We start from the raw sequence: 26,176 nt of genomic DNA on the forward strand, positions 1-26,176 counted from the left end.
TGCATAGGTTGGTATTCCCCTCTCATCCCTTTCTTTCCCCTGTTTTTTTTTTATAAGTGATGAAAAGTAGCTTCAAAACACACCTGGAATTGTGTGTTACTGCCTACTTCCCATGCAATGAAAATGTAGCTGACACTTTGTCCTGGTTACTATATTTTACATTTGCAGTTACCACAAAGATGAAAAATAGGTGCAAAGAAATGAATTATATTCTCCAATTCACTGATGATTGTTCTGCAATTAGAATGTACATTTAATATGTAGGAATTTGAAAATTCAGTGAGATTTCTGCAGCAGAAATAAAACTGGGAGGTAGAAATTAAACTAGGAGGTAGTCTAATAGTAGTGTTCGTGTATTTCCTGGATGAATGAGAGCCCTAGAGAAAACAGATGCATTTCTATCCTATAAATTTGCCTTTGCAGTGCTGGGGTTTTGTAGTGGAGGTTGTTTTTACTCTGATGTTAATTACATTCTCACAGGTAAGGAAGAATAAATAAACAGGTTGTAGCTACTACTTCTAGAGATCAGCAGAAGAGTGAGTGGGCTCCAGAATATTGTAACCCCTATGCAAGAGCTGTTTGGTGCATTTTGTTTCCTTGTGGATACATTTGAACAGTGAAAGGAGAAGGGCTAGTCTAAAATGGATTTTTTTTCCATGGACAGTTTCTATAACAATAAAAGAAACATCATCTAGCAATACTTTCAAACTTACAGCTTTTCACATCAAAACCTCCCAAAAGAGAAAAACAACCACTTGAAATAGCAAAACACTGCTTTCCTCTGCAGTTTTGGATTTCTTTCTGAAATAGATTTTTTTCATGTTTATCTGCACTCCCCCTCAAATGCCTTTTTGAGGGAAGCATATACTTTTCAGAATTGTTATGAAATTCAGTTTTCTACTAAAAAACAAAGTTGACATGGGTAAATCTTTCTTTGCCCAACAATAAACACTTGACTAGGCCTATTTTTCTTCACTAATAAAGTACTCACTTGATTGGGTCCAGTCTGCGTGCATTCTGCATTTCTATCGCATCCACCATTGTTCACCAGACAAGGGTTGATTTCTTTATAAAACAGAAACAGTGTAATAAAGACAGAGTCATTCTGAAAACCCAAGGAGAATAAATTTTAAGTAAAGCATACTAGGAATGCGGATTTATGACAAAATTCATTCCCTCAGTTACTTAGTCTGGGTCTTAGTCTAGGTCTACCTCAGTCTAGGTCTTCAGTTGTCTTGGTGGAGGCTGAAGAACTGCCAGCAGCATTTCTGAAACCAAACCTGGGGAGGTGTGGTACAGTATCTAAAAGTCTGTTTGTGATGGTAAAAGGAGTGTGTGTATCAAGCTGCTGGAGATGGGGTTATCTTGCTAGGGGTAGATGTTGTTTGATAATTTTTGGTGCCACACCGCACTGCTGAAGGTGCATGGCGTGCCAAGTAGCACCAGCCCTGTGGCAGGAGAAGATGCCTTTGGCATCAGGGGATGTAGTATCAGCAAGCTGCACTTGTGGGTCAGAGTGGGAGGAGGAGCATCCCCCTAGAGGAAACCTCTCTCCTGTTGTGAAATACAAAGCTGTGTTTCGTGTCGGGGACATACAGGCAATGTGTGTATTTGTGATTGGGAGATGTGTGGAGACTGACCATGGGACAGTTGTGAATTCTAATAATAACTGAGGAAAGTAAAGCATGGAAGAAGGCCTTTGAACCTATCTTTTGTTCGCAATTGACCTTAGTTGATTTAGGAGCATTGGAATTAAAGCGTTAAGGATGTTGCTCTTTGCTTGTAGGTAAGCCTTAAAGAGTTCTACAATAATAATCTATTGAAGTATAATTTTAGGATATTGCTTGTATCCTTGAAACTATAGCTTTGGAATATATATATAGGAAATATGCTTATCTCACGCCTTAACAAAGCAGAGAAAAACAGCTTGAGAAAGTAAGATGAACATCAACTCAAGGATTTATAGTTTGGACCAGGGGAAGCTGGACATCACTCTTATGAGATTTATAGTCCTTGTAATTAAAAGGTGGACCCACATCTGGAGGTAAAAATTGGGAATAGAAACTGCTGAGAAAGCTTATGAGTAGCCCTATAAATACCTGTAAGCCCCAACTATGGGTGTGCAGTTGGAGGGAAAACTTCCCCCACTGTACCCAGCGCTGTATTGCTCATACTTTAGCATATTTAATTAATAAATTGGTTGCTGCTTGAATATTGACCTAGTTGAGCTTATTTAAAACACTGACTTTGCTGTGAGATGCAGAGGCAGGGCAGGGCGTGTGCTTACCGAGGCAGACGATCCCATCCCCTGTGTAGCCAGCGCTGCAGACACAGGCTCTGTTCCCTGGGGTTGTTCTCCTGCACTCTGCCTTGGAGGAACAGCCCCCGTTGTTGCTCCCACAAGCATCAATAGCTGAACAGGGACAACGGCAGAGGTTAAACCAATGTGCTGGACTGGCTTCTTGCTTCTCATGATTATCTGTCTCAATTTTTAAAGGGATTTATGTGGAAACGTAGGGCACAGGGAATATTTCCCTGTCTGCTCTGGGGTGCCCTGACCCCCAGGGGAACACTGACTTTGACCCACATTCATGGAGAAAGTTTCCCAGACTTCAAGATAGACTAGAATCCACAAAAGTGTGACATTTATAGAGAGGAGAGTAGGTGTATTACTTTGTGAGAAATTTAGGTTCTTTGATTTTTAGTATGTCGTAGATGGAGGGCACAGGATGTTGTCCTGGGTTTCTTCTTCATGCTTCTTCCTTCTTCTTCATAGGTTTGGGTGGCATTTTGTAATTGAGCAGAGAAGTCTGCATTGCAGCTCTTTGGGATCAGTTATTGGGTTAAAAGGGTAAATAATCTAGGTGTCAGTTCTTAATTGGATAGTTTAGTCTGAAAAGCCCTTGTAACAAGAGATTGTTGGCCATTTTGTGCCTTCTAATGAAAAGCTGCTGAACTCATAGTGAGACTGTTTTCTGATAAGAAATAATAAACACTTGAGTCCAAACACGAATTACTGTCTCAAGTGCCTTCAATCCAGACCCAGAGAAACCAACAACTGGTACCTCTACAGATTTACTAACATTTTTTGAATGAGTCTTTCTGAATTATGCATCCACTATTTCATTAGTGCCAGTAACATGTTATTATTTCCAGAGAGGGAAAGCTGAATTGGTGTTTCTAGTCTGGAATGTTAGAATTCATCCAGGACTGACTATCAATAACTTTCCATCTTCCAATTCTGCCCATTTCAACAAAACACACACACACACAAAAAAAGAGGAATGTTTGCGTTCATCTCTAGTTTAAATAGCCATTTAGGTGTTCCCTGAGCTTGCCATTTTCTGCACACAGACCACATAATTTCTCTTGCAGGAGGCCTAGATTATAATACCACCTAGCCCTGCTGTGACAGCAAGTCTGGGTTCTTATTCAGATGGATACTCATGCTGTCTCTCCAACTCTGGGTGAGCTGGATGCTCACAACATGCGAGCAGGAAGGGAGCCTTGTCTGATCTTCAGTGTGACTCAAATCAGCCTGAAAATTGCCTTAAATTTGTCTTCAAATGATCCTAAATGGCTCTTTCATCAATGTAAGGCCAGGGAGTTGATGTTTTTCTGCAACTAGAGTCACTATGGGTGACTTGTGTCACCCAGCTCTTCCTGCATGTGGGGAGTTGCCCCCCAGCAAATTAGGATGGATTTGTCTGTTTTGTGCCAGAAGAGAAAATGAAAACAGGCAGAGTAAGAGGGGCAAAATCTGGGATTAGGACACTGCCAGCCATTGTAAGTAGAAAAATAGGCTTCTGTCTGAAAAAGATGAATATCTTAATCAATTGAGAATTAAGAAAAATTATAACTAATTATGATTATTGTAGCTGGAAGCAGTCTGTTTTGGATAACCCAGATTTTTGGAGGAACATCTAGCATGAGGTGCTGTTATCGCTTTCTGAGGATCTCTTAAATCTCTGTAGTCTAAAGAAATGGATTTTGCCATACCAGAAATCTGAGCAAGTTCAGAAAGCTGAGGAAATGGTTGAGCTACACAGCTTCCAATAGCTGGAAGTGTTATTGTGCCCTGAATTGGCCTCTCTTTGCTGGGCTTTGTTGGGAAAGGGAGTAAAAGTCACAAACCAGGTTTCATTACTCTGCAAACAATGGGGCTGGGGTTGTGCACAGCATGTTCCCTTTTCTCTGCTCTCCCGGAGCACAATGCCTCACAACTTGGAGGTTTGGAGCCCTTTGTTTGCTGTGAATCTGCACCTGTTGGGCTGCTGTTTGTTTTGAGGGAACTGGCAACAATTCCTGTTTTTTAACTGGTGCATAGGGAACTGCTCATCTCTCACCAGCTCTACTGTGACCAGAGAGTGCTTCAAGCATTCTTCTTTGGTTTCTTTTTTTTTTTTAATTTTTTTTTATTATTTTTCAAAGGGAAGAAACAAAGTTCACTTGCCTGTGCAGAATGTCCCGTTCCCCTCAAAGCCAGCTGCACACTTGCAATAGGCAGTGCCATTTGATAGGAGGAGGCAGCTAATGAAATAAAAGGAGGGAGGCATCATTTAACAGAGAGGAAAAAAAAAATTGGGCAGGTCTTTTGTACAGCCCTTGTTTTTGTGAGTGTTTCTGAAGGTAATGTTGCATAGAAATAACAAGGCGTTTAACCATACAGTAAGAGGTAGCTAAAACCATAAAAATAGACCTAGCTGGACCAAGCTTTTCAAATGTGTTTTGGGTGTATTATTTTAGATATTAGATTCCATGCTTTGGTGTCTGAATATCCTATTTTTTTTGTGCAGAACTACAGAATTTGTACGTCTGCTCACCCAAAAAGCTGTGCACAATTTTTGTCTGTGTGCACCCAGTTTATGGAGGGATGCACAATTAATCATTGCCCCCTACTCCTGCCATGCCTGCGTCTATCTTCAGACCTACAGGTGTATGTCAGTGAATGAAAAATACTCAGGAGAGGAACAATCTGCTTCTGTCAGAAACACAGTCTTGATTCCAGAATGTGTGGGGTCCCCACGAGAAAATTTGAGAGTGTAGTTTTGCCAAAAAATCGTGGTAAAATATTGCTGCTGTGAACTGAAGGTCACAAACACACAGGGGAGAGAATTACCTACATCTGGGGAAAAAGGGGGTTTGCCCCTCTGGTTTCTCAGCTCCTTCAGTAGAGCTGTGGCTGAAAATGAGGAGTCTTTCCAGTCAGTTTTCCTTGGGCTTTTTTGAGATGTCTTGACTAGAGTAAATCTTGCTGCCTGGTCAGTGGTGAGGGGACAGATGCACTTCAGTAAATGGCTCAATAGGGCTCACTTGCTCCTCTGAAAACTAGTTAGTGTCCAAATATTGGTGCTGGACTGGTGGGAGCATTTTTTTGGTTCTTGTTTGTATATTTGGATATGAAGAGGAGAGCTTTCAACTTTCTGGCCTCATCACCACACACATTCGATTTACGTTGCTCCTTATCTCTGTGAGATATGCTGCTGAGAAGCCATGAGCAAGATGGACTTGATTTTTTGCCTTGAAAGAGGTGCCCCTTTTCTCCCCTCTCCCCTAAATGAGTACATCTCATACATACTTAGCACTGGTGTGGCACGAGGCGTTACATGCGTCATCTTTGATTTCTGCAAGTGGAAAAAAAATGAAAAAGGGATCAGAACCTTTTGGGTCAACATCCTTCTAGATTCAGAGTCTTTTGTTCCCACCATGTGGAGCTGGAGGCTGAGTTCTGTGACAGACAACTGTGCTCTCAGTCTTGATAGAGACTCTGTGGCATTCATGTTTTTTGGAAAAATTCTTTTGCTTAGGATTTTTCTCTTGGGAAGCTGAGAAGCTTCAGAGAAAAAGAAAGCAATTTTTATTTCATTTGTTTTTCTTGTGTTTTGCTTTTTTAGAATGTGTTTAAAGATTGTTTACTTACAAGTAATTGTTTTGTTAGATTTTAGCGTGAGTTGTTTTAACTCTTTAGCCAATCAGAGCCAAGCTGTGTTGAGACTCTAGAAGAGTCACGAGTTCTTATTATTATATTTTTAGCATTTAGTAAGTATTCTTTCTGTATTCTTTAGTGTAGTATAGTATTTTTTAATATAATAGCATAAAGTAATAAATTAGCCTTCTGAAAACATAGAGTCACATTCATCATTCCTGCCTTTGTCAGAGCTTCCCAACAAATACAATAAGACTCCACCTGGAGAGTCTGTATAGATCAGTGGATACCACTTAAATTAATTTGCAAGGAATAATTGTGTGATATTGTCAGAAAAACATTTCACCTGTTGTCATTTACCTGTGTTTATTCTGGTGAGTCTTGTATAATATTAGAATTATATAAGGGTAGGTTTTCTAAAGGAGCTGGAAGTTTTCTCAGAGCATGTATAGCAGCCCTCTTACAAAACTGTAATTATTAATAATTTTTTCCCCAGGAAAATTTAAAACTGATCTTGAATGCTATTATCAATGTGCTTGTAACATTTTTTAATTTCATACTATTACAGCTAGAGTTTTGAAACAGTTACAGAGTGCATTATAATTATGTATAAATAGAATATAATTTGATTGGATATAGAAGCTGTATTAAGCCAGCAAAACAAATGAACAAAATGATCTATTTGCTAATTATTTTTTATTGCATTAACAAGAACATAATTTAATATCTGGTGTTGTGTAGCTAAATCAACTCTTAGAAGCACTTGAGAGGCTTTTGATATAAGGGTCAAAATGTGCTGGCTAATCCTGTTCTGGAAAACATATAGCTTCAATAAATGGGATATTCTTTTGGGGCAGATAGAGGGTGACACAGGTAGAGAATTAGCTAAATAAGCATTTCAGTGTCACCAGTGGTGTCTCAGCCAGCTCTCTAATAATGCAGTAATTAATTGCCATAGCATGGGAATGTGACCGTATTTCACTGCATGTGGGAAGCTGCACTGGGATCTGATTGTGGCTGTAGTTCTGTCATTTTCTGAAATGCTCACCTTTTACCTCAGAAGAAAAGAGGCAGGACACTCACCAGTGTCACAGGTCACTCCTCTCCAGCCAACGTCGCATTCACAGGAGCCATCCCCGTCGATCCCGCTGCTGCATTTCCCATGGACACACGTGCACACTGTGGGAGAGATGGGGACAAGCCACTGTCCCTGGCAGCGTGGGCAGCAAGGGGCAGGAAGCACAGCAGGGCTGGCCCAGACATCACCTGCTGATGGCACCTGCTGCTCAGGCTCTTTGAAGAAAGGCGCTGTCTTGTGCCCTTTGGTTTCTAATTACACAGTAACTCTGAATTCAAACTATGCTTACATTGCCTCTATTCCCCTGTACAGGGTCTGTAACTGTATTTTAATGGGAAACAATTGGTGAAAAATAGCGGTGCTACAGAGGATGGTTCTTGCTGCATTCTAGAGATTGCCTAGAGATTAGAAAGAAAACCCCATAATGGGGAAAGAAAAGGGTTAATGATGTTTTTAAGCCTGGCTTATTACGAAGTGCTGTAATTTTCTGGAACCTGGACTGAACATGGTTAGAAGATAAAAGGGGAAGATTTGGACCCCTGGATGGTTCTTGATTGATTCTTTCCTAAGTCTGTGGTGTGACAGAGTAGAAAGCCCTGTCTCCAGCCTAGGGATTAGAAACAAAACCCCATAATGAGGAAAGAAAAGATCTTTTTAAGCCTGGCCTATTAGGAAGTGCTGTACCTTCCTGGAACCTGGACCAAACGTGGTTAGAAGATAAAAGGGGAAGGTTTGGGGTGTCTTTGGGGGTGCTGGGTACCTTGGTCACAGCTGTGGCCGTATCTGCCCTGGCTGCAGCTCTCGCAGGCCGTGCCCACGAAGCCCTCCTGGCACTGGCAGGTGCCCGTGCCGTTGATGCCATCCAGGCACACGCCGTTCCCAAAGCAGGCGCTCCCGGCTTTCCCTGGGCACGGCTGGCACTGCGCGCCGAAGAATCCCGCGCAGCACTCCCTGCTCTGCAAAGGCAGAAATGCTGCGCTGAGGGGGCAAGCAGGGAGAGCTGGATTTTTGCAAGGACTTTTAGGGAAAGGAAAAGAGGGTGGTGTGTAAGATTCCGTGCCTGGATGGGCTGTTCGGGTCCGATCCGGCTGGCTGTGCACTCCAGCCCACGTGATCTTACATGGATAAAAGACCAGAAGCGCTCTTCTCCATGTGGGGACAAATGTCCTGATTTATATTCAGGAGACCCAACAGATGGAAAAGGGACCCAGGTGGAAATGAGGCCATTCCCTTCTCACAGGGGACTTTTAAACCCGGGGGAATGAGGGGTGGAGGAAGAGGACCACAGCCAAGGGGATACAAGTGAGCAGGGGAGAGGGCAGGGGTAACCCAGGGAGAGACCCCCAAAGCTGACACCTGGGGAGGGGAAAAGGGGAAACCCATGTGGTGATAGGGTACAAATCATGTGGACAGTGCAAATTACCAAACACCCAGTGCAAATGACTAAATAACTATTCAATGCAATACAACAAGGGTGGGTTTATATTGGGTATTAGGAAGAAATTATTTACTGTGGTGAGGCACTGGAACAGGTTTCCCAGAGGAGTTATGGGTGGATTCGTGCCTGGAAGTTCAAGGCAAGGTTGTGGAGTGCTGTGAGAAACCTGGTCAAGAGGAGGATGTTTCTGCCCATGGCAGGGTGGCTGGGACTAGATGAACTTTAAGGTCCCTTCCAACCCAAAGTACTCTTTGGTTCTGTGATTTTTAGCAGCACATCAGCTCTGCTGGTCTGTGACCACACTCCTCAATGTGCCAGGACACAGGCTGCCACTACCAGTCCTTGGTAGGACCCAGATGCCCTTCACCACTTCAGGGAGAGGTGGAGAATTGCTAGGGACAAGCAGAGGTTTACTCTTCCCAAGCCTGTGCTCCCTCTGCACCACTGGACATGCAGAACCTTGTGTGCTGCAGCTATCATCAGTCTTTAACCTTCCAATCTCTGCTGTGTCCATAGTAAAGGTCAATATATACAGTCAGGAGCTGCCTTGACCTGCTGTGGGTGCTTACGGGGGATGATTAGGAGGATGAAGCTCAGGGAAGGGGGTTCTTGGTTTTTACCACGACAGAAGCAGTGAACTCACAATGATGGTTTTGGCACACTTGGGCTTGCAGCCAATTTGGATGGTGTACTGTCTCATGTGGTTTTCTGTGAGGATACAGTACTTCTTCACCCCTGCCTGAGCAAATATTGGAGAAACAGATGCACTTCTCAGTGATATTGATCAGCTACATTCAAATGTGTTAATAAATGGGACATTAACTTTATGCATGCTGTGCACTGACTCACACATCCACAATTAAAATGAAGGAAATACTTTTAGAAATAGAAATGAACGTATTATCAGTTTAACTCAGTGTCATGTGGTGTTTTAAAGATGTCTAAAATTGCCTTTGCTCAGAACTGAACAGATTCTATTCAAAAGTATTATAAACCTTTTTTTTCATTTTTCACATTTTCTGATCTTTCTAATTCTTCTTGGAAAACCGAGTTATGAAGTTGTGCAAAAACAGCTGTTGAAAAATTATCTTCTAGGTCTGAACAAAACTGGGGAAAGATTGTTTGCTGAAGAAAGATTTTTATCTCAATATACACTTGTGAGGAGATTGAGACAAGAATCCATCCAGGTGTTCATTGTTAAGGAAATGTTAATGAGTTTGAATTTTTAAATTTTTTTTACCCATGAGGAGTTAAATTTGGTTTTGCCAGTCAAGTACTTTGATGGGGCAGATGGGACTTAAGCTGCTTTGGAATACCATTACTGGTATAATTAATTTTAAAAAATAAATAATAAAGGAAAATATACCTATGTAATCCCAATGGAGAGGCTTTCACAGATAAGTTAGATAACAAGAAACTAAATATCTTCAGTTCTCATGTGTTGGACCTGGGCATCCAAAGTCTCTCTGATCTCCAAGTTTTCTTGTGACCACAGTTTACAGCATATTGCTGGGGATGGATTGACTTTGCCTTCTGTACATCTCTGACTTGAAGGGCTCAAAGCTGCTGCTGTAATTCCTTCTGGAGCAGGCATACTCCAAACCACATTTAACGCCCTTAATTTTGCATGGTACAGGAAAACTTTGCGGTTTAAGGAGTCTTAGTTGGCCCAGTGTATGTGGGAAACTGTTCTTCAAAGATATTTTTATCTTTAAATTGCCCTTCTGCTGCCTTGATCCCAGATAGATTTTTCAAAAAGAATCTCTGAGGTCAGGGTGAATTGAGCCTCTTGACTATAAGCAATGTATGTAGCAGGCTGAGATGATAACTACTGTGTATTTTGGTGAAACTGAGACAATTATATTAAAAAATAGGATTGAATGCATATATAGTCAGTTCTGATATGGAGAAATAAATGACTCTAATATTAATGAAAAAATACTTACAATTTCTTTTGTTCCTGGGGGACAGCTTGATGGTTGTGAACAAATTCTGCACTTCTCCTTATGCAACACAAATGAGAGGTGGTTAGCAGACTGTACAGAGCTGCAGGCAAGTTGTTTCATAGAAAAATAATGATTTCCAGCCACATTTATAAATCTAGTGCTTGAGGTACATTATCAGGATAACCCTTTGGTAAAGAGGGTGAGGGAAGCTGTCCTGCTCAGCAAGGAAGAATATCCCTGTGAGTGGCTCTATGGGGACACCCTTCCCTCAAAGGGAAAAAGGAAAGAACATTTGGTTGTTTTTTATTTCCTCTTCTAAAGTGATGCTTCCCACTTTAAAAAACAAGTGGTCTGGTTATGAAGATGTATTAGAATAATGCATTGTTAATATTATCTAAATGTTAGAGCTCAGGAATTTCTTATTATTGAGCTACTCTGTCTACATTTTATCCAGGCCGTCAGAACACTGATTTCAGGACCAAAGTTGTCTTAAGAGATGCTAAAACTCTGGTAGGAATATCTTTGTGGAAAATGTGTGCATTCCTTGCTGGGAAGTAGTATCACATATCCTACACTTTTGAGCTTTGTTTGGCTGTAGGTCTCTCTGGGGGGATTTAAGGTTCTCTATGAACTTCTATCACTTACAATGATCACAGTATTATTGATATCACATCTGTTCTTCTGGATTTCCAGCACCTTCCCCAGTCCATGAATAATTCCTCTGTCTGTGGCAACATTTGCATAGCTTATAGGAGCATCATTTACGTACAGCTGCAAGAGACATGCAATCAGTTAGAGAGCAGCAGAGGTGTTCCATGGCTCTGTGGCAGCCTGAGCAGTAGGAGATGAAGAAAAGAGAGAAATGCACAGGATTCACATAGGGAAAACCAACAAAGGGTTCCCCAAAACTCACTCCTGTTCCAGCTGCTGCATTTAACTGCTTCACTGCCCTGGAGGGCAGGGGATGACTTGCAGCCTGTTAAAACTTCTGAGCAACAGGATTTGGCAGAGCAGCTTTTTCCAAGGGGTGTAAAAGCTATGAAGAGGGAGCCTAAGGCGTGCAAAAAGATGGGTTTGCTGTGTCTGGGGGATGTGAGGCTTCAAGGAAACCCCACCAGAAGCTGCTCTTTCAAGGAGGGCTTCCATCATCTCAGTGCTAGCCACACTCCCATTGTGCCCTCACCAGCAAGTCCCACTGCAGGTGCTCTTTCAAGGCTCAGCTGTGGGCAGAGCAAAGAGCAGGGCTGAAACTTCTGTGGAAGCTTTCTGTCTTCCTTTGCCTATTGCCCACAGGGACTTTGGGACAGAGAAGGAGGACCAAGCTCCCTTCCTGGCCCTGTCTCTTAATCTTGCTGTACCTGATTTTTCCATGAGTAGTATTGAAAGGCAATTCATATTTATTGCACAGTGCTTTGAGTTCTTAGGACTGAAAGGGGAGCGAATCCACAGAAAATAGAAATTATAAAACTAATATTATAAAAGGTTTTATTTGAAGTTTTGTAATTGAGGGCAGGTTTCTAATAGCCCTTGGAAGTCAGATTAATGACTGCTCTGGGATTCAGGCTTGAAGTTGCTAGAGACAGATGCCTAAAATTCAATTTTAAATTTAAATGTGAACAGCACAACTGAAATCAAATTCAATCAGATACCTTCAAGGGTGACTTTGGATTAAGCAGGTCTGAGACAGGCCTTGCATTTGAGTGACAACTTTTGTGCTGCTGAGTCACAGAAGCTAATGAGGGTTTCAGAGTTCCTTTTGACTCCATGTCAGTTTAAAGCTGAAGCTGGATTTGTAAAAAGCAGGAAATCTGTTTCTCCCAGCAAGTGCAGACAGCAGTACCTGGCTGTTGTGGAGGAAGAACCCAACCTGGTAGGAAAAGCCCAGCATGGTCTCCCTGTGCATGCCATTGTGCAGGTTGTTCTTCAGGAGCTTCTCATCCAGCACAATGTGGTAGCGGATTTGGCCTTCATCCTACCAACACACAATTGCATTCTGAGTTACCTAATAAAGAAAACCTTCCTAGGGATAGCATTTTCCAAAGGGTTTAAGCCAAACAGAGATTGCCTGAATTTAAAGAGAAACTTCTCCAATGGGTATGTTATTTCATATTTCCTCCTGTAGTCAGCCTGCAGTCTTGCCACCATGAAAATGTTATTGACCATGGAGGATGAAAGGCTACTGGACTGGGAGGAGCAAGGTTTGCTCGAGCCTGTAGTGTGTTTCTGTGCATAGGGCTGGCTGCTGAATTCAGGGAAAAGTCAGATGATTTTTAGGACTCTCAACTTCATGGGATCATTTGACATGAAGGGTTGCGTATTCATGAGCGTTTTTATGGTCTTTCCATACCTATTCCTTATTTCTTTGGGAATCCCTGAATAACCTACAGGGGAATAAACTGTGGTGAGTGTTTAGAATAATTTTTGTATCTGTCTATCCATATATAGATATGGATATACAGATATATATATATAGTGTATATATATATATACCATATATATAATCTTTAAGGGCATCTTCAGTCAATAAAGACTATTTTTAATTGTCTTTAATTGAAAAGTTTTCTATGCCTGGTTGATAGAGCATATTCATATTTCACTGTAAAGTGATGAAGTTACTGTCTATACATCAAAATTTTGTGTGGGTTTCCCAAGGCTTCTACATTTTGTTCTGAAGCAGGAGATTCCCAGAGCTTTCCCTGACTAGGAGGGGGAAGCAGAAGCAGGATGTGTTGGTGAGAGATTGGTCGATGTGAGAGAAGCTGGGGTATTTGGGGAGTCTTGGAAATTGTCACCATGTTTTTAATCTAGAGAAGACCAAAACACAGAATAGCTAGGCTCTTCCAGCAACTCAGGAAAATATAGGTAGATCTATCCCATTTCAACTTCTTTGGTGTTACAGGCAAAACCTAACTTACTGGATTTCTCAGAAACAAATCTCCCTATATCTGTGCCCTCATAACCCATCCACTTGAAACAAAGATGAAATACTGAGCTGTTAGGACAAGCCTTGTGAGTTATACATACCAGAGCAGCAGATTTCTTATCCTTCAGGTAATTTTCTATGGCATCATTACTTGGGGCAAAGATTGTGTATGTGTTTGCTGCTTCTATTTCGTTAGCCAGGTTATATTGCTGTTGTGAAACAAATTAAAAAAAAAATCAGAATGACCCCTGCTAGTCTGAAATGCAAACCAAGCAGAGAGCTTCCTCTGCTCTGAAACGCTGTGAGCATGGAGTGAAAGCTTACAATAATGTAGCCCCTGAAGAGGGAGTAGTCGGGCATTTGCTCCAGGCGGGCCAGCAGCCTCGGCAGGACAGCGCTGCGCAGCGGGGTCAGCACCTGCAGGGGAGCAGACACCTGCAGCACCTGCAAGCATCACGTGCGGGGCACAATGCTGCTCTGTGCACAGTGTTCTCCACAGGGGGTTAACAGTTTTGTGGTGCAGGAAAATCCCGATCAATATATTTGATACCTTGTCGATGACGTGAATGACCCCGTTGGTGGATGCGATGTCGCTGGCCACAAAGTGAGCGCCCTCGAGGGTCAGGTTCTGCGCAAGGGAGAGGAGAGAGGCTTTGCCTTGGCCTTGCTGGGGTGCTGCTTCCCAGCAGCTCATCCTGTGCATTTCCACACCTTCCCAAAGGCTTGCCTAGAGCTGTGCCATGGCACCACTAACTCACACCAGAGGCTGGGTGACCCTCAGGGAACTGCACACAGGGGAGGGGGCTTGGGGACCCTTGTCTGCTCCCTGGGCGCAGACTGGCAAAGCCCTGTTCTCCCTGAGGATGTGAATCAGCTCAGAGCTCAGTCTACCCTGGCAGCACAGGGCAGGCTGAGCTCTGAGCTGGTTCACACCCTCCCAGCTCTGTGCAGCTTTAAGGACCCTGTTCATACCTTTTCCTTTGGAGCATGAAGGTGGGGGGAACTTTGCTCTCCCTTAATGGGGATGAAGTGCTTAGATGTGACTTGTGTATTTCCAGGAAATTACCTGATAAAAGGCTAAGGGGGAAGGGCTGTAACTTATTTACCATTAAAATACCCTCAGGTGGTTTAGGACTATCAAATTGCATATGTGGAGATGTGTGTTATCACTGCTTCCTCCTACCTTCTCTGTTCACTAAATTAAGTTATTTGGTTATTTGGTTTCTTTGTATTAATTTAGGTCACACAGGTTGCTCCAGGCAAGGGCTGCCGTTCTGCTTGGTTACAGCTGTCCAGTGTTTGCAGCAGCTACTGGGCCATTAGAAATAATTAATATTGTGGACAAATTTTAGTGATGTAAAGTGGTGGAGAAAAACAAGGTAATGTTTCTCCCAGAGGGCCCCATATAATTGAACTGTGCCTTTAATGTTATGACATGTGTTTTTAAAAAATACATAATGTATGTGTGGTTTTGTAGTACAAGAAAGTCAGTGGCAGTGATGGCCAGGGTTTGGTGTATGATAGCACAGTGCTTTGCAGGTCATCTCACCCCATTTTCTTTAGACAAGTGTAGGAATTTGCTCTGTAGCGATGTTGGCAGCATGTCAGAGGACGATAAATTCTGGAAATCAGCAAAGCTGTAAGCTCCTGTCAGTACATGATACCTAAAGGAAATTAACTGGATTTGAAAGTTTTGAATTTTATCTCTTTTTTCTCTGTCTTATTTCAGATAAACATGCTTAGTGTGTCTCAAATGGTAAATTAAGCAGGAATTGCTTCTACAACACCTTGTTCAGCCATGTTTTTATCTTAGTTCAAACTTTAAACATAATATAAATATTGCCTTTTTTCCCAGTGGCCTTGCTACAGAGATTTATGTGCCACTGGAACTAGAAGGGGAATCCCATGCCCCTCCTTTAAAATGAAAACACCTTTCTTGCTCTAGTGGCTTCAAACCAAAGGCTTTTTAGAATAAAAACCAGTTAATTTAAAAAGCCAAAACCCCAAACCATGAACGTACTTAAGGAGAGTTGGAATGTTACTTTTTGACAACCAAAAGGCTTTCTCATCCTCATCCATGTTCTCAATGGCTTGCAGAGAAGGCACAAGGACAGTCAGGTTTGAGGTGGTGGACAGCACCGAGTTTATCTTGGCCTCCTGCATGGAAGTAAAGAGGGTAAAATAATTCATTCCAAGGATGGTCTATAAATAGTAGCTGGTGGCATTTTAAGCAAGGTGGAGTATGTGACGTGTTTTGTGACCAGCCTGGAAAGTGAAAAACCATTATACTGGGCAGTGACTTGAACAATGGCACTTGGAGCTGCACAAAAATGGTAGTGTCTATTTTTTGCAGAATAGATTGCCAGCATTGAAAGGGCAGAAATAATGTCCAGGTCAGAATTGGTTTTTATGATGGCATACATAACTTGAGCCCCACACAAAAGCTAACCTGTCTCATAGGTTTTGAATGATGCACTTGAATTTTTTTTTTTTTAAATAGTGGTGATAAATGCTAGTGGTTACTGATAAATTCAAGTAATTTGCTCTTCCAGAGCACTCCATGCTGTTCAATAGATGGAAGGACTGTGAACCATGGTATAAGAAACTCCCATGACACAGTGTTTCCATTTGGAGGAAGGCTATTTAACATGGCTGGGATTTTTTTCACGATGTCCAAGTGTTATCTGTGTCCACTAGCACTGCAGTGGAGCTTGCTGCTGACAGCTCTAATTTTAGATGGGGATTGTGAAATCTGTAGCATGCATTAATTAATTAATCTTCTATGTTTTTATCTGCCTTAAGGGTGGAAAGAGTTTCCACTGGAGAGGATTTTTCCAATTGTGTGGATTTTTTTTTTTTGAGTGAAAAATGGAGAGCTAAATATTTACATGTGATCTTGCTGAGGATGGGATTCTCCAAGCTTTTCACAGGCTCCACAGCTTGCCATTTTTGATATTGCAAAACTTGAGGGAGCAATATGAGCTTAGGATCTACCTTTTTGCAGCTGGTATGCTGCTTGGAATCTGTTTTGGATAGCGCTTCGTTACCCATATTGGGTCTTGAATCAAGAAGGAAATCAGCTCCCTTAAATAGCTGGGCATTTTGTCTCTGTTAAGATCATCTTTCTTCCTAGCCATCATCCCTATCACCTTCCAAATATTTAAATATAGAAAGAGCAACAAACTTCCCCGTCTCATCCTTCCTGAGCAGCAAGAAAAGAATTTGGTTATGAAAAGTGGTAAACATCACATTCCTCCTCAAGTACAGAGTTAAAAACCCACAGATGGACACGGCTGCCTATTTTGCTCATGTTTGTAGTTACCAGTGTTTATTTTAAGTGATAGCATTTCTCTGAAGTGTAGCATAAATTTCCACATCAGTTTCAACAGATTATACAGAATCTTCCCTCTGATTTGTTCCCTCATTATCTAAAGAGCATAATCGCAGGAGAACAGCATTTCTTATTGTGGCCATTTCTTTAAATTCTTTAGTTTCTCTCTCCAGTGTCCAGTGCCGCAATCTGAGCTCAGGGCCAGGCAGACACCTGCCCTGAATTAGCCACATGGAGCTCTCTTCAGAAGCTCCCTGAGGTGTTCCTTGCAATTATGTACTTTAATGATGCCCAAGCCATCTACCTTTGAAAAGCCCTAAAGCAGCTAATGTGTTGGGATTTCTTCTTCTGATGCTATTCATTAACACACCACTGTCCTTTCTTGCTCACCAGGTATTTGCTTCTTACATTTAGGGTTTAAGTTCTTGTGGGAGCAGCCAGTTTTGATCCTTATTCATACAGTTCCAATCACAGTGGGGTAGGACCTAAATGTTACTGCTGCTCCAGTAATAAATTATAGCATGTGAAAATAGAAAGTAGATTTTGACAACCAGTGTGTCCAGAACTTTGGGGTTTGAAACCTACTTTGGTGCTTCTTCCATAATGTGGAGCCAAACAAGTTAATCTTTCTCCACCGAGGTTGTTCAGCCTGGAGGAAAGAAGACTCCAGGGAGACCTTTTGTGGCCTTTCAGCACTTACAACTTAGGGAGTTGTAAGAAAGGTGGGGCAGACTTTTTAGTGGGACCTTTTGCAAAAGAGTAAGGGACAACGGCTCTAAACTGAAAAGGGGTGGATTTAGGTTTAATCTTAGAAATATTTTTTTTTTTAACAATGAGGGTGATGAAACACTGGAAGAGGTTGCTCGTGTATTTCTGCAAACTTTACCATACTACAGAAATTAACCATGAAGTGTACTTACATTAACCCACTGGTTAAAAGCAGCTGCTTCTGACAGAGTGGATAGCTCCTGAGGAGAGAGAAGAGAGATCAATGAGTTTGTAAGCCATAATTAGCAGTACCAAAAGTGCTCTTGACTGTGGTGCCACACACCATGTCTGGCCTGGCTGATGTGACATGGAGGAGGAGGAGGTTTTCAGTGTGTGTGAAAAAGAATGGCATTAATGGTTTGTTTATTTTGTTGGGGTTTTTTTCTGTTTGTTTGTTTGTTTGTTTGTTTAGTTTTTATAAATATTTTCTGGTAATGGGAAAGGTGATATATCAATTCTTGAAAATCAGGCCATGAGTTGCCTAGGTGTGTACCTTGCTATGTATTGTGTACTGACCCCAGGCTAAGCATTAATTTCCTGTGATTTTAAACTTAATTCTTTTCTTAACTCCATGCAAAATTAATTGAAATAGATGTTGTTTTAGCTGATATTTGTACAGCATCTTACACATCACCCAGCCCTTATTCTGCCAGAGTACTTAGAACAGAGATAGATGATAGTATAAGCAGGGGTGGCAGATAGTGCTGAGAGGCCATGTAAGATCATTGCCAGGAGCTGAGTCTGAGGACACACTCATTTTTCCTGTGCTGTTAAATGCATGCTTATTTCACCAATTGACTTGCTTTGGTTTTATCTGCCTGTGGGTCAGCACAGTTTGTTTCAACATGATAAATTGCTCATTTCCACTGAGAGAGACTGCAGGGCAAAACTTCAGAAGGGTTGACTGCTTGGTGCTCCCAACTGGGAGGTGGTTGCTTAGCTCTGGACTCTGGGATTGGTGTTTTTCAATTCATTTTCAATTTCAAATTTTCAATTTGTTTGAAGCCAGAAATATGCTCTGCTCCCTTAGGCCCCTTTCCAAGCCATGTTTGTAAACACAATTTATGAATCAGGCGAGTGTTCCCACTGGAACATCCTTTGCAGAGATCACTGGTGGGTATCATATTTTTCTGACTGTTTGAAAAGGTTTTGCTGTTCTCTCTGGTTAAGGTGCAGGGTGGGCCCTGTGCAGCAGGTGCTGTGCCCAGAGGCAGTGACCCCAGCACTTACATCTGCAGCGTTTCCATAGCAGGTCCTGCCGTCCCCCTCGTAGCCCTTTGGGCACACACACTGCCAGCCATGGGAAGACTCAAACTGACAGGTTGCCTTTGAACCAGAAAGAGAGAGAATTTGTCAAACACTCACTCCTTACATGTTTGAAGCCCTGTTCTTTCACCTGACTATGGCAGATCCATCCTCTGCTCCACCTGAGGATGGAACTACAGGGCACAGCAGAGCACATGCAGCTGCTGATAAAGCTGATAGATGCCTGGGTAGAGACTGACTTGGGTAAATATCCCAACAAGATCCAAGTTGTAATTTCTGGTATATAACCAGCATTTATTTATTCCAGGTCGAGATAATTGTTCTGTACTGGCAGATTTGGGAGCAGCCCTTGCAGTCTGTCCTCAGGTACTATACTGATGTGGTTCACACAGTTTTTGGCGCTTGTAGAACTGCTTGGAAAGTGCTTTCTCCAAAGGGAATTGCAGGCTTGAAATGGCAAATAAATTCTATGGTGTGCGCAGGAGGCGAGGTGTGATATGAATCTGAACACTTTGTTCAGGGAATGATTAATTACTCACCAGATGATGGCATTTTCCATTTTGTTCCAGGCACGAGTTTATGGGTGTGCATTCAATTCCATTCCCCTGAAATCCATCCTTACACTTACAGTCATTCTGTCGTTTCAATAAAACACAGCAATTCATTAAAATGATTAAAATAGAATTCATATTCTAGACATGGTGAATTAGTTTCTCTGTGTTTCCATAGCTTGGCATTGACTCCAGTGGAATGACACTGACTAATATCTGCAGAAGACCTTCATACCTGACATCCACTAATGCACTTTCTAAAAATGTGTTTGCTGAAAGAGCAAGAGGAAGGAGGGAACACCGGGACTGGAATTTAAGGAGACTGTTTTGGATAGAGAGCACCATGTGGAAATAACATCGTGGCTGTGAGGGAGAGCAGGATTTGGGGAAGAAAACAGGGTAGGAAGCCCAAGCCCTGGTAAAGTGGTTGAGGACATGCAGGTGGCATTGACTGTGAGCACTTACCTGCCCTGGCCCGATGTAGATGCAGGTGGCATTCTCGTGGCACCGTGCCGTGCTGGGCCACAGGCAGGGGTTGATGGCTGAGCAGTCCCTCCCATCTCCTGTCCATCCTGCCTGGCAAACACACCTGTGCTCCTCTGGGCCTGTCTGAACACACTCAGCCTAGGGGGAGATGCAGAGGCAGCCATTCAGGACTCTTAGGGGGCATCTGCCTTTAGCCATCAGTGGGATCTGGGGAACGAGCCTGGAGCTCCAATGAAAACCATGACTCCCATGTAGAAGTTTCTGGCCAAACCTTCCTCTTTGCTTGCCTTTCTGTGGGAAAAGCAAGTACTTACATTGACATTGCAGCCACCAGGGTTTAAAACAGCACAGGGATCAACTTTGGTGCAGCTGAAGCCATCTCCCTCATAGCCAGGTTTGCAAACACAGCTACAGAGACAAGAGGAGGAAGGAGGCGTTACACGTGACAGGACAGCTCTAAAATAAAGTGATTGTTTTCCACTGCAATGTGCTATTTATAGGCAGCTTAAAATTGGTAACCTTGGATTCGTGATGCAAGTAGCTCAAGTGTGTACATTATGGGGTTTTTTTTCCAAAATATTGACTGGGTTAATTGAGTAAAATCAGCGATCCATTCTCTGCATATGAGACGGAGAGTGAAATTAATTCTGAGCCGATGCTATCATTGCAAAGTTGAGCTAACAGCCCTAAAATATTTATGGGCTGGCTTTACTCTCTCTCTGTTACACAGAAGATGGCTGTGTGTGAGACAATGAGCCCTCCTGTTTCCCTGGGTCCCTCCCCAGGATTAGCCTAAATTGGAGGGAATTATTTAAGCACTCAGGATCTGCAGCATCCCCCCTTGTGCTTGTTGTGACTCATTATGGATACACTGCAGCAAGAGGCAAACCTGCTGCATGTGAGGTGAGCTTGAGGCAAGCGCAGGGCAGCTGAAGCAGTAACAGAGTTTTGTGGGCAGGACTGAGGAACCTGTGCTGAAATCTGTGGTGCTGTGGTGTGCAAAACTTACCTGACCTGACCAGAGTGAGATATCCATCCTCAAACTGTTGAGAATTTCAAGGCTTAAACTCCTGAATCACTAAGGGGTGGTTAGAAATAAGAGCTTCCTAAAACCTCTGTAGATGTTAGTAGGAAGGGAGGCTTTTAATCAAGGATCAGATCTGTGTGCAACTATCAGTGTTAAATATATAAAATACAGGGTATTGAGAACTTGTAATTATTGACTTGCAGCTCAAGGCTGATGTAGTGCATGCTTGTTTGCTACAGAGCAGGCTTTCAGTGGCTGCTGTCTGTGCACTGCTGCCAGGGACTGGTTTTGGTCAGGCAAACAGGAAAGAGCTGCAGCACAGTGAATATTAACGGGATGCAGGCTGCTGACTTACCTCACTGCGCCATCGTTGAGCTGGCAGTCTGCATGTGCATGGCACAGCTGCAGGGAGGGCTCACAAGGAACAATCTGCTGCTCACAGAGTTTCCCTGTGTATCCAGCTCTGCAGGATCCAGGCAGGCAGCTCCCATCGCCGTCTACTCGGTTATCACACTTCCCATTGATGCAGGGGCACTCTGCCAGAGATAAACTACAGTGTGCACTTCCACAGTAGAAAAAGGCATTTGTACTCCCGTTTGTACTCCCATTTCTACTCCCATTTCTTATCAATCAGATAAGAAGATAATTCTTATCTTCCTATTTTTTTCCAAGAATCTCAACTTTTGTATTTTTTAATCTCACTCTGATGGGGGACTTTTGTTAATCATAGCCATCTCTTTTCAGGTGTGTTTTATGGGTAACTGTTTAAAACCTGTTGTATTTTCACACTGCTCTTATCAATGAATTTCAAAGTGCTTCAGAGAAGTAGGAGCAAAAATGCTGTGTCCTGGACTATTAAAGTTGTTCATTGCATGACTTTTGCTGTGCTTTCAGTGACAGGGCAGTCCTTTAAACATTGAGCCCACAGATCCTCCCCAGCAAATTGCTAGGACTGGGTGGATTAGTGCTGCTGGGGGCACAGCAATGTGCCCAGGGGACACAGCAGGAAAGCTTTGTGCATTCCAAAGAAGTGTCAGTGACTAGTCAAGCAAACACTTGTTACTTTGGTGGGACTGGAGTTTAGGCACTGCCACGATTCCTTATGGAATTTGTGTCTCAGATTTTGTCCATGTACCTTTGAACTTCAAGGGAGCTTTGCTTCATGAATGGCAGGCTGTTTCATAACAAAAAAAGACTAAAAATGGTTTTGTAGATGAGGAATGTATGTATGTTTGATGTTGTATGTGCTGTGGACTCTCAAATATATCATGGTTTGCTCAGTAGGATTAAATCTGTTGGTGCAGAAGTGTAAGCTATAAAATAGATTTAAAATTATTCAGTAAGGGTAATTAAGGGGCCTAAACACAACCTGTTTATAGATCTAGTTGTTCTTAGATTACATATGTTTGTCATTGCAGGCAGAACCTGTTCTGTTGTGGGCAATAGCAGACGGGAACAGAATAGCAAAAATTTTCTTTTCAATTACTTGTGTGAGGGAGACAGAAATCAAAAGAACAATGAATTAGTATAAAACAAGCTATGCCCCCTGCAAAAAAAAGAAATTAGAGTATTAAAAAAATTAGAGTATCTAAAAAATTTAGAGTATTTACACAGACCCTGGCCTTACAATGTGTCTCTTTGAAATAGAAAATACCCCAGGAACATCTTGCTCATGTTCCACAGGGACAGTTTAGCTGCCAGGTAACTCCTACCTGAACACCAGGAGGGTCCAGAAGTCCCTATTGGGCTGTTGTTCACACTCTTGTGCTGAGGCTGTAGAGCTGCACTTACCTTTGTCACATTGAGGTCCATGTTTGCCAGGGTGTGAGCAGAACTGGCAGCTCAAGCCTTGAAATGCCTCAGAGCAAACACAAGTGCCATTTCCATCCAGGCCATCCATGCACTGTGATATGGAAGGGAGGTGGTGGTTATGTATGAATTCAAACAAGTCTTTGCCCTAAAAAAGAGACTACATGCCTGTCCATATTTTGTGACTCTGATAGACTCTCGGGAAGAACTCCAGCTTTGCTGAGACAGATGTTTCAAAGGAAAACTTTCTTTATGTTCTTTTTCTTTGCTGCTGTGTATTCTACCTTTCTTTGCAGTTTTTATGTGAGAATAGTGAGCTGGGGGGGGGAGTCATTACACTGTGGTGTGCAAATTTAAAGCATGAGAATGGGCCACTCAGCCTTGCCTGTGTGCTGTGTGTTGGAACCCCAGAAATCTTCAATTTGGGCATCTGAGAGGTGACAGATTCCATTTCCATCCCTGGACACAGATGAAGGGGGCAGCCCTTGTGGAGCCCAACATTCCTGTTGTGCAGAAATGCTCCAGGGGCTTTTGGGACACAGCTCATCCTTTCCCCCATCCTGGAGTGCAGGGTGCTGCTGGATGCTCTGCTTACCTGCCCATTCCCTGAGCAGGGTTTGGAGAAACCTCCTGGGCATGGTCTGCAGTTAGGGCCAAAGAAGCCTTTGCAACACTTTGGTTCCTGCAAAATAAAGAAAAAATATCCTCTTTTTCAGTGCTTTAGGGCAGAGGCAGTGCATAAAAAACAAATCTTTGTTGTGTTTCAGCCCTTTGAGAAATGCCTGCATGGATAACAGTATCTGAAAAACCTTGTGTTGAACCAGAACCAGCTCTGCAATGGCCTATTAAAAAACCAGGAGGGGTGTTGACAGCTCACTAAGGGGATGCACAGACCACCAGATATTGCCCTTGTTCTTATCAGACTCAGTTTTAGAAATCCCCATCCTGTCACCACTTATGAACATGCCAGTGGGTATCTGCCCATATTGTGTGCAGTCTCATATTTGCCAGTGGGAGTGCAGGGGAATTAGGATGCAGGCAGTTTCCTTGGAATCTGAGATCAGGAACCTCAGGATGTTTCACGCCAGGGAGATGCTGTGACAGCCAGACATGCTGCTCTGATCTTCCTCTCTCCCCTCTGCACCAGGGTGGGATTTAGCCACCATGCAGCTCTGAATGGCCTTTTCAGTTGTATGTTGTTTTATGTGTGCAGTGGCTTCTTGAGCTGTTTATTTATAAAGAGAAAATATATTAGAAAGGACTGATTTGCATGTGTGATTCAAGAGAACTAGGAATCAGCAAAAGGCTTACAAAGCTTGCAGCTTTTAGACCTCTCTCCCTGTCACTAAGTGGTGCTCATGAAGTGCAGAAACCTATTTAGGAGCCCCAGAAGGGTGTAAGGATCTCTTAGGGCTAATCACTTCTGCCAGAACTGGGCTTCCCAAGCAGTAGTTGGAGTGTGGCTCTCATGGCTGTTCCCCACTCATTGTTATCCAATATCATGGGAAGTCCTGGGACAGGAGTGGCTGGGAGCAGGAGAGGATGAGTTGTCCTGTTCTTCATGGATGAAGCCGTATATGGGAAAATGAATAAACCTGGGCTTGGAGCCTTGTGTGAAAACTCCTGCGTGGCAGAGGATGAGTGTGATGTTATCAATTACATATGACAGATAATCTGGATTTTTCCCTGCTGTTTACCTCTGAGATGTACAGCTGTTCCTCTCAGCCTGGTGTTGAAGTGCATGGAAACTACACGGACATGTCCAAACATTTCTCAACTCCAAAAGGAAAGTTCTCCATGTATAAGAGAATACTTTGGAAAACTTTTACATGCATTTCACCTTAAGGAGCTGTAATTCTATAGCTTTGCTGTTATATTGCAGGCTCTAGCACAGCCAATTTTCTGAAAGGTTGGGCATTCAATAATGCACCTCTGTTTTAAGAAAGGCTGGAACATGCACAAAAGGGAAGCATTAGTATTTCTAAGCTATGTGGAGTTCTGTGATACAGTCTTAATATCACAGCATAATTTACCTGGAGAACAGAAAGCATCTTGCTGGTATTGCATTTAAAAATTTTATTAAGTTACGTATGTTTCACTATATGAACTTTCTTTTCATTGTTTCTGACTACTGATTTACAGGACTACTATCAGTGGATTTTTATAAAATGGGGAATAACATTCCTGTGGAAGCTAGACTTGAATTTTGTAGAGAAATATTTTTTGTGGAGAAATATGCAGCTAAATTTGCATCTCTTAAATACAAAGCAGATGGGGGAGCTTCAATCTTTCCTGAACCTGTGTCTGCAGACTGTTACTTCAGGGAGGATGCTTAATCAAAAGGAAACTTTTAACAGATGTGAGATCTATTTTAAACATATCCAGTTTATTAACTCTCAAAGCATTGTCATAATGATTCTCATTCCTCACATCTCCCCTCTGCTGAAATAAGACTTGCTTCACCTGAGAAACAAGTAAGAGCTCCTATGAAGGATACAGGGAATCTTGCAACAGCAAAAAAAAAAAAAAAGCTGAAATTGTCAGATGATTCAGCCATTGCCAGAAAGAGATGGAAGTACCATATATATTTGTGTTTTTTATGCAGTCTCCTGTTTTCATATGTGGTCCTTTTGCTCTCTATCTTGGCAGAGCAATAACCAAAAAATGGGCATGCCTTCCCCCTGTGCCTTTTGTACAACTGGTGAATCTGCTGGGAAATGTCTCAGGATGCTCTTGGGATGGGCTGCACATCTTGGGGACAGGGAGGCAGTGCATGCTGGAAACAGCCTGCACACAGACCCCAGCTGGAAACAATAGGGATTTGTAAAGGTGTTATACCAACTGCTGACATTCATCCTTATGGATGGCATACCCTGTAAACTTTAAGTACCTCTCTTTTATGACTTCTAAGTGTTCCAGCATGAATCTGGAACCAAAGCACAGCACCAGGGCTATATCTGCTGGCTCTGATTTTTGAAGAATGGTTGTTCATTTCTACCTTCTCCTTTCATTCCCCATTTTTCCTTCCCCCACTCCCTTCTTTTACTGAACATGAAGCTTCCTCAACAGAAGAAAACAAGGACATGAATGCACTGGTTTCCTACACTCAGTATAATGAGTTAACTAATATTGTCTGAGAATCTAATGAAATTTACACATTTAACTTCTATGAGAATATTTTATTTTTTCCTGGAAAAACACACATTGAGTCTAGAATGCATGCACTGTGAACAGCAAATTTTCCTGTGTATAGGTGGCAAAGAGAAAAATACTCTTTGCTTCCACATGGTAGATCTAGTGGTACATATTTTTTGTCTTCACCCTTGGGTTGTTTTTCCTGACTGGCTAATTTATCACCATGTGGTGGTGACAGAGTCTGGCAATTGCATTACTGAGGAGATATAAACTCCACTGGCAGATTTAAAGGTGAATTCTCTACAAGCTCTACATGCAATAACCTCAGAGGCCGAACCTTTCAGAGTGTGGATATGGAGTTTGTCAAAGCTGTTGTCCTTGTGACTGTCAATGTCTTGTTTTTCAATCAAGTTAGCATAAATCCTACAGCAGCATCCATTGTGTTATGTGGCTGTTTTGTAGCCATCGAACAGGAGACCATAAACCTGAACT

The 26,176-nt window shown here is 42.4% G+C and overlaps 1 protein-coding gene across 1 annotated transcript in view; it reads right to left on the bottom strand.

Annotated features, from left to right (window-relative positions):
- The window catches only part of STAB2 (stabilin 2), an 80,053-nt gene that overhangs the window by 25,261 nt on the left and 28,616 nt on the right, over positions 1-26,176 (bottom strand). Inside the window, exons 19-41 of the mRNA XM_031057036.1 lie at positions 23,145-23,231; positions 22,532-22,643; positions 21,096-21,276; positions 20,028-20,121; positions 19,693-19,851; positions 19,216-19,311; positions 18,641-18,736; positions 17,563-17,610; positions 15,332-15,468; positions 14,861-14,975; positions 13,862-13,939; positions 13,636-13,728; positions 13,413-13,520; positions 12,229-12,360; positions 11,034-11,159; positions 10,389-10,445; positions 9,086-9,181; positions 7,765-7,960; positions 7,010-7,105; positions 5,579-5,624; positions 4,454-4,530; positions 2,288-2,413; positions 992-1,065 (exon numbers count right to left, since the gene is read on the bottom strand). Of these exons, the coding sequence (XP_030912896.1) occupies positions 992-1,065; positions 2,288-2,413; positions 4,454-4,530; positions 5,579-5,624; positions 7,010-7,105; positions 7,765-7,960; positions 9,086-9,181; positions 10,389-10,445; positions 11,034-11,159; positions 12,229-12,360; positions 13,413-13,520; positions 13,636-13,728; positions 13,862-13,939; positions 14,861-14,975; positions 15,332-15,468; positions 17,563-17,610; positions 18,641-18,736; positions 19,216-19,311; positions 19,693-19,851; positions 20,028-20,121; positions 21,096-21,276; positions 22,532-22,643; positions 23,145-23,231 (2,430 nt within the window). The remainder of the gene's footprint in view (positions 1-991; positions 1,066-2,287; positions 2,414-4,453; positions 4,531-5,578; positions 5,625-7,009; positions 7,106-7,764; positions 7,961-9,085; positions 9,182-10,388; positions 10,446-11,033; positions 11,160-12,228; positions 12,361-13,412; positions 13,521-13,635; positions 13,729-13,861; positions 13,940-14,860; positions 14,976-15,331; positions 15,469-17,562; positions 17,611-18,640; positions 18,737-19,215; positions 19,312-19,692; positions 19,852-20,027; positions 20,122-21,095; positions 21,277-22,531; positions 22,644-23,144; positions 23,232-26,176) is intronic.

Source organism: Geospiza fortis, unplaced genomic scaffold (genome assembly GCF_000277835.1).
Source record: "Geospiza fortis unplaced genomic scaffold, GeoFor_1.0 scaffold10, whole genome shotgun sequence".
Taxonomy (NCBI): Eukaryota; Metazoa; Chordata; class Aves; order Passeriformes; family Thraupidae; genus Geospiza; species Geospiza fortis.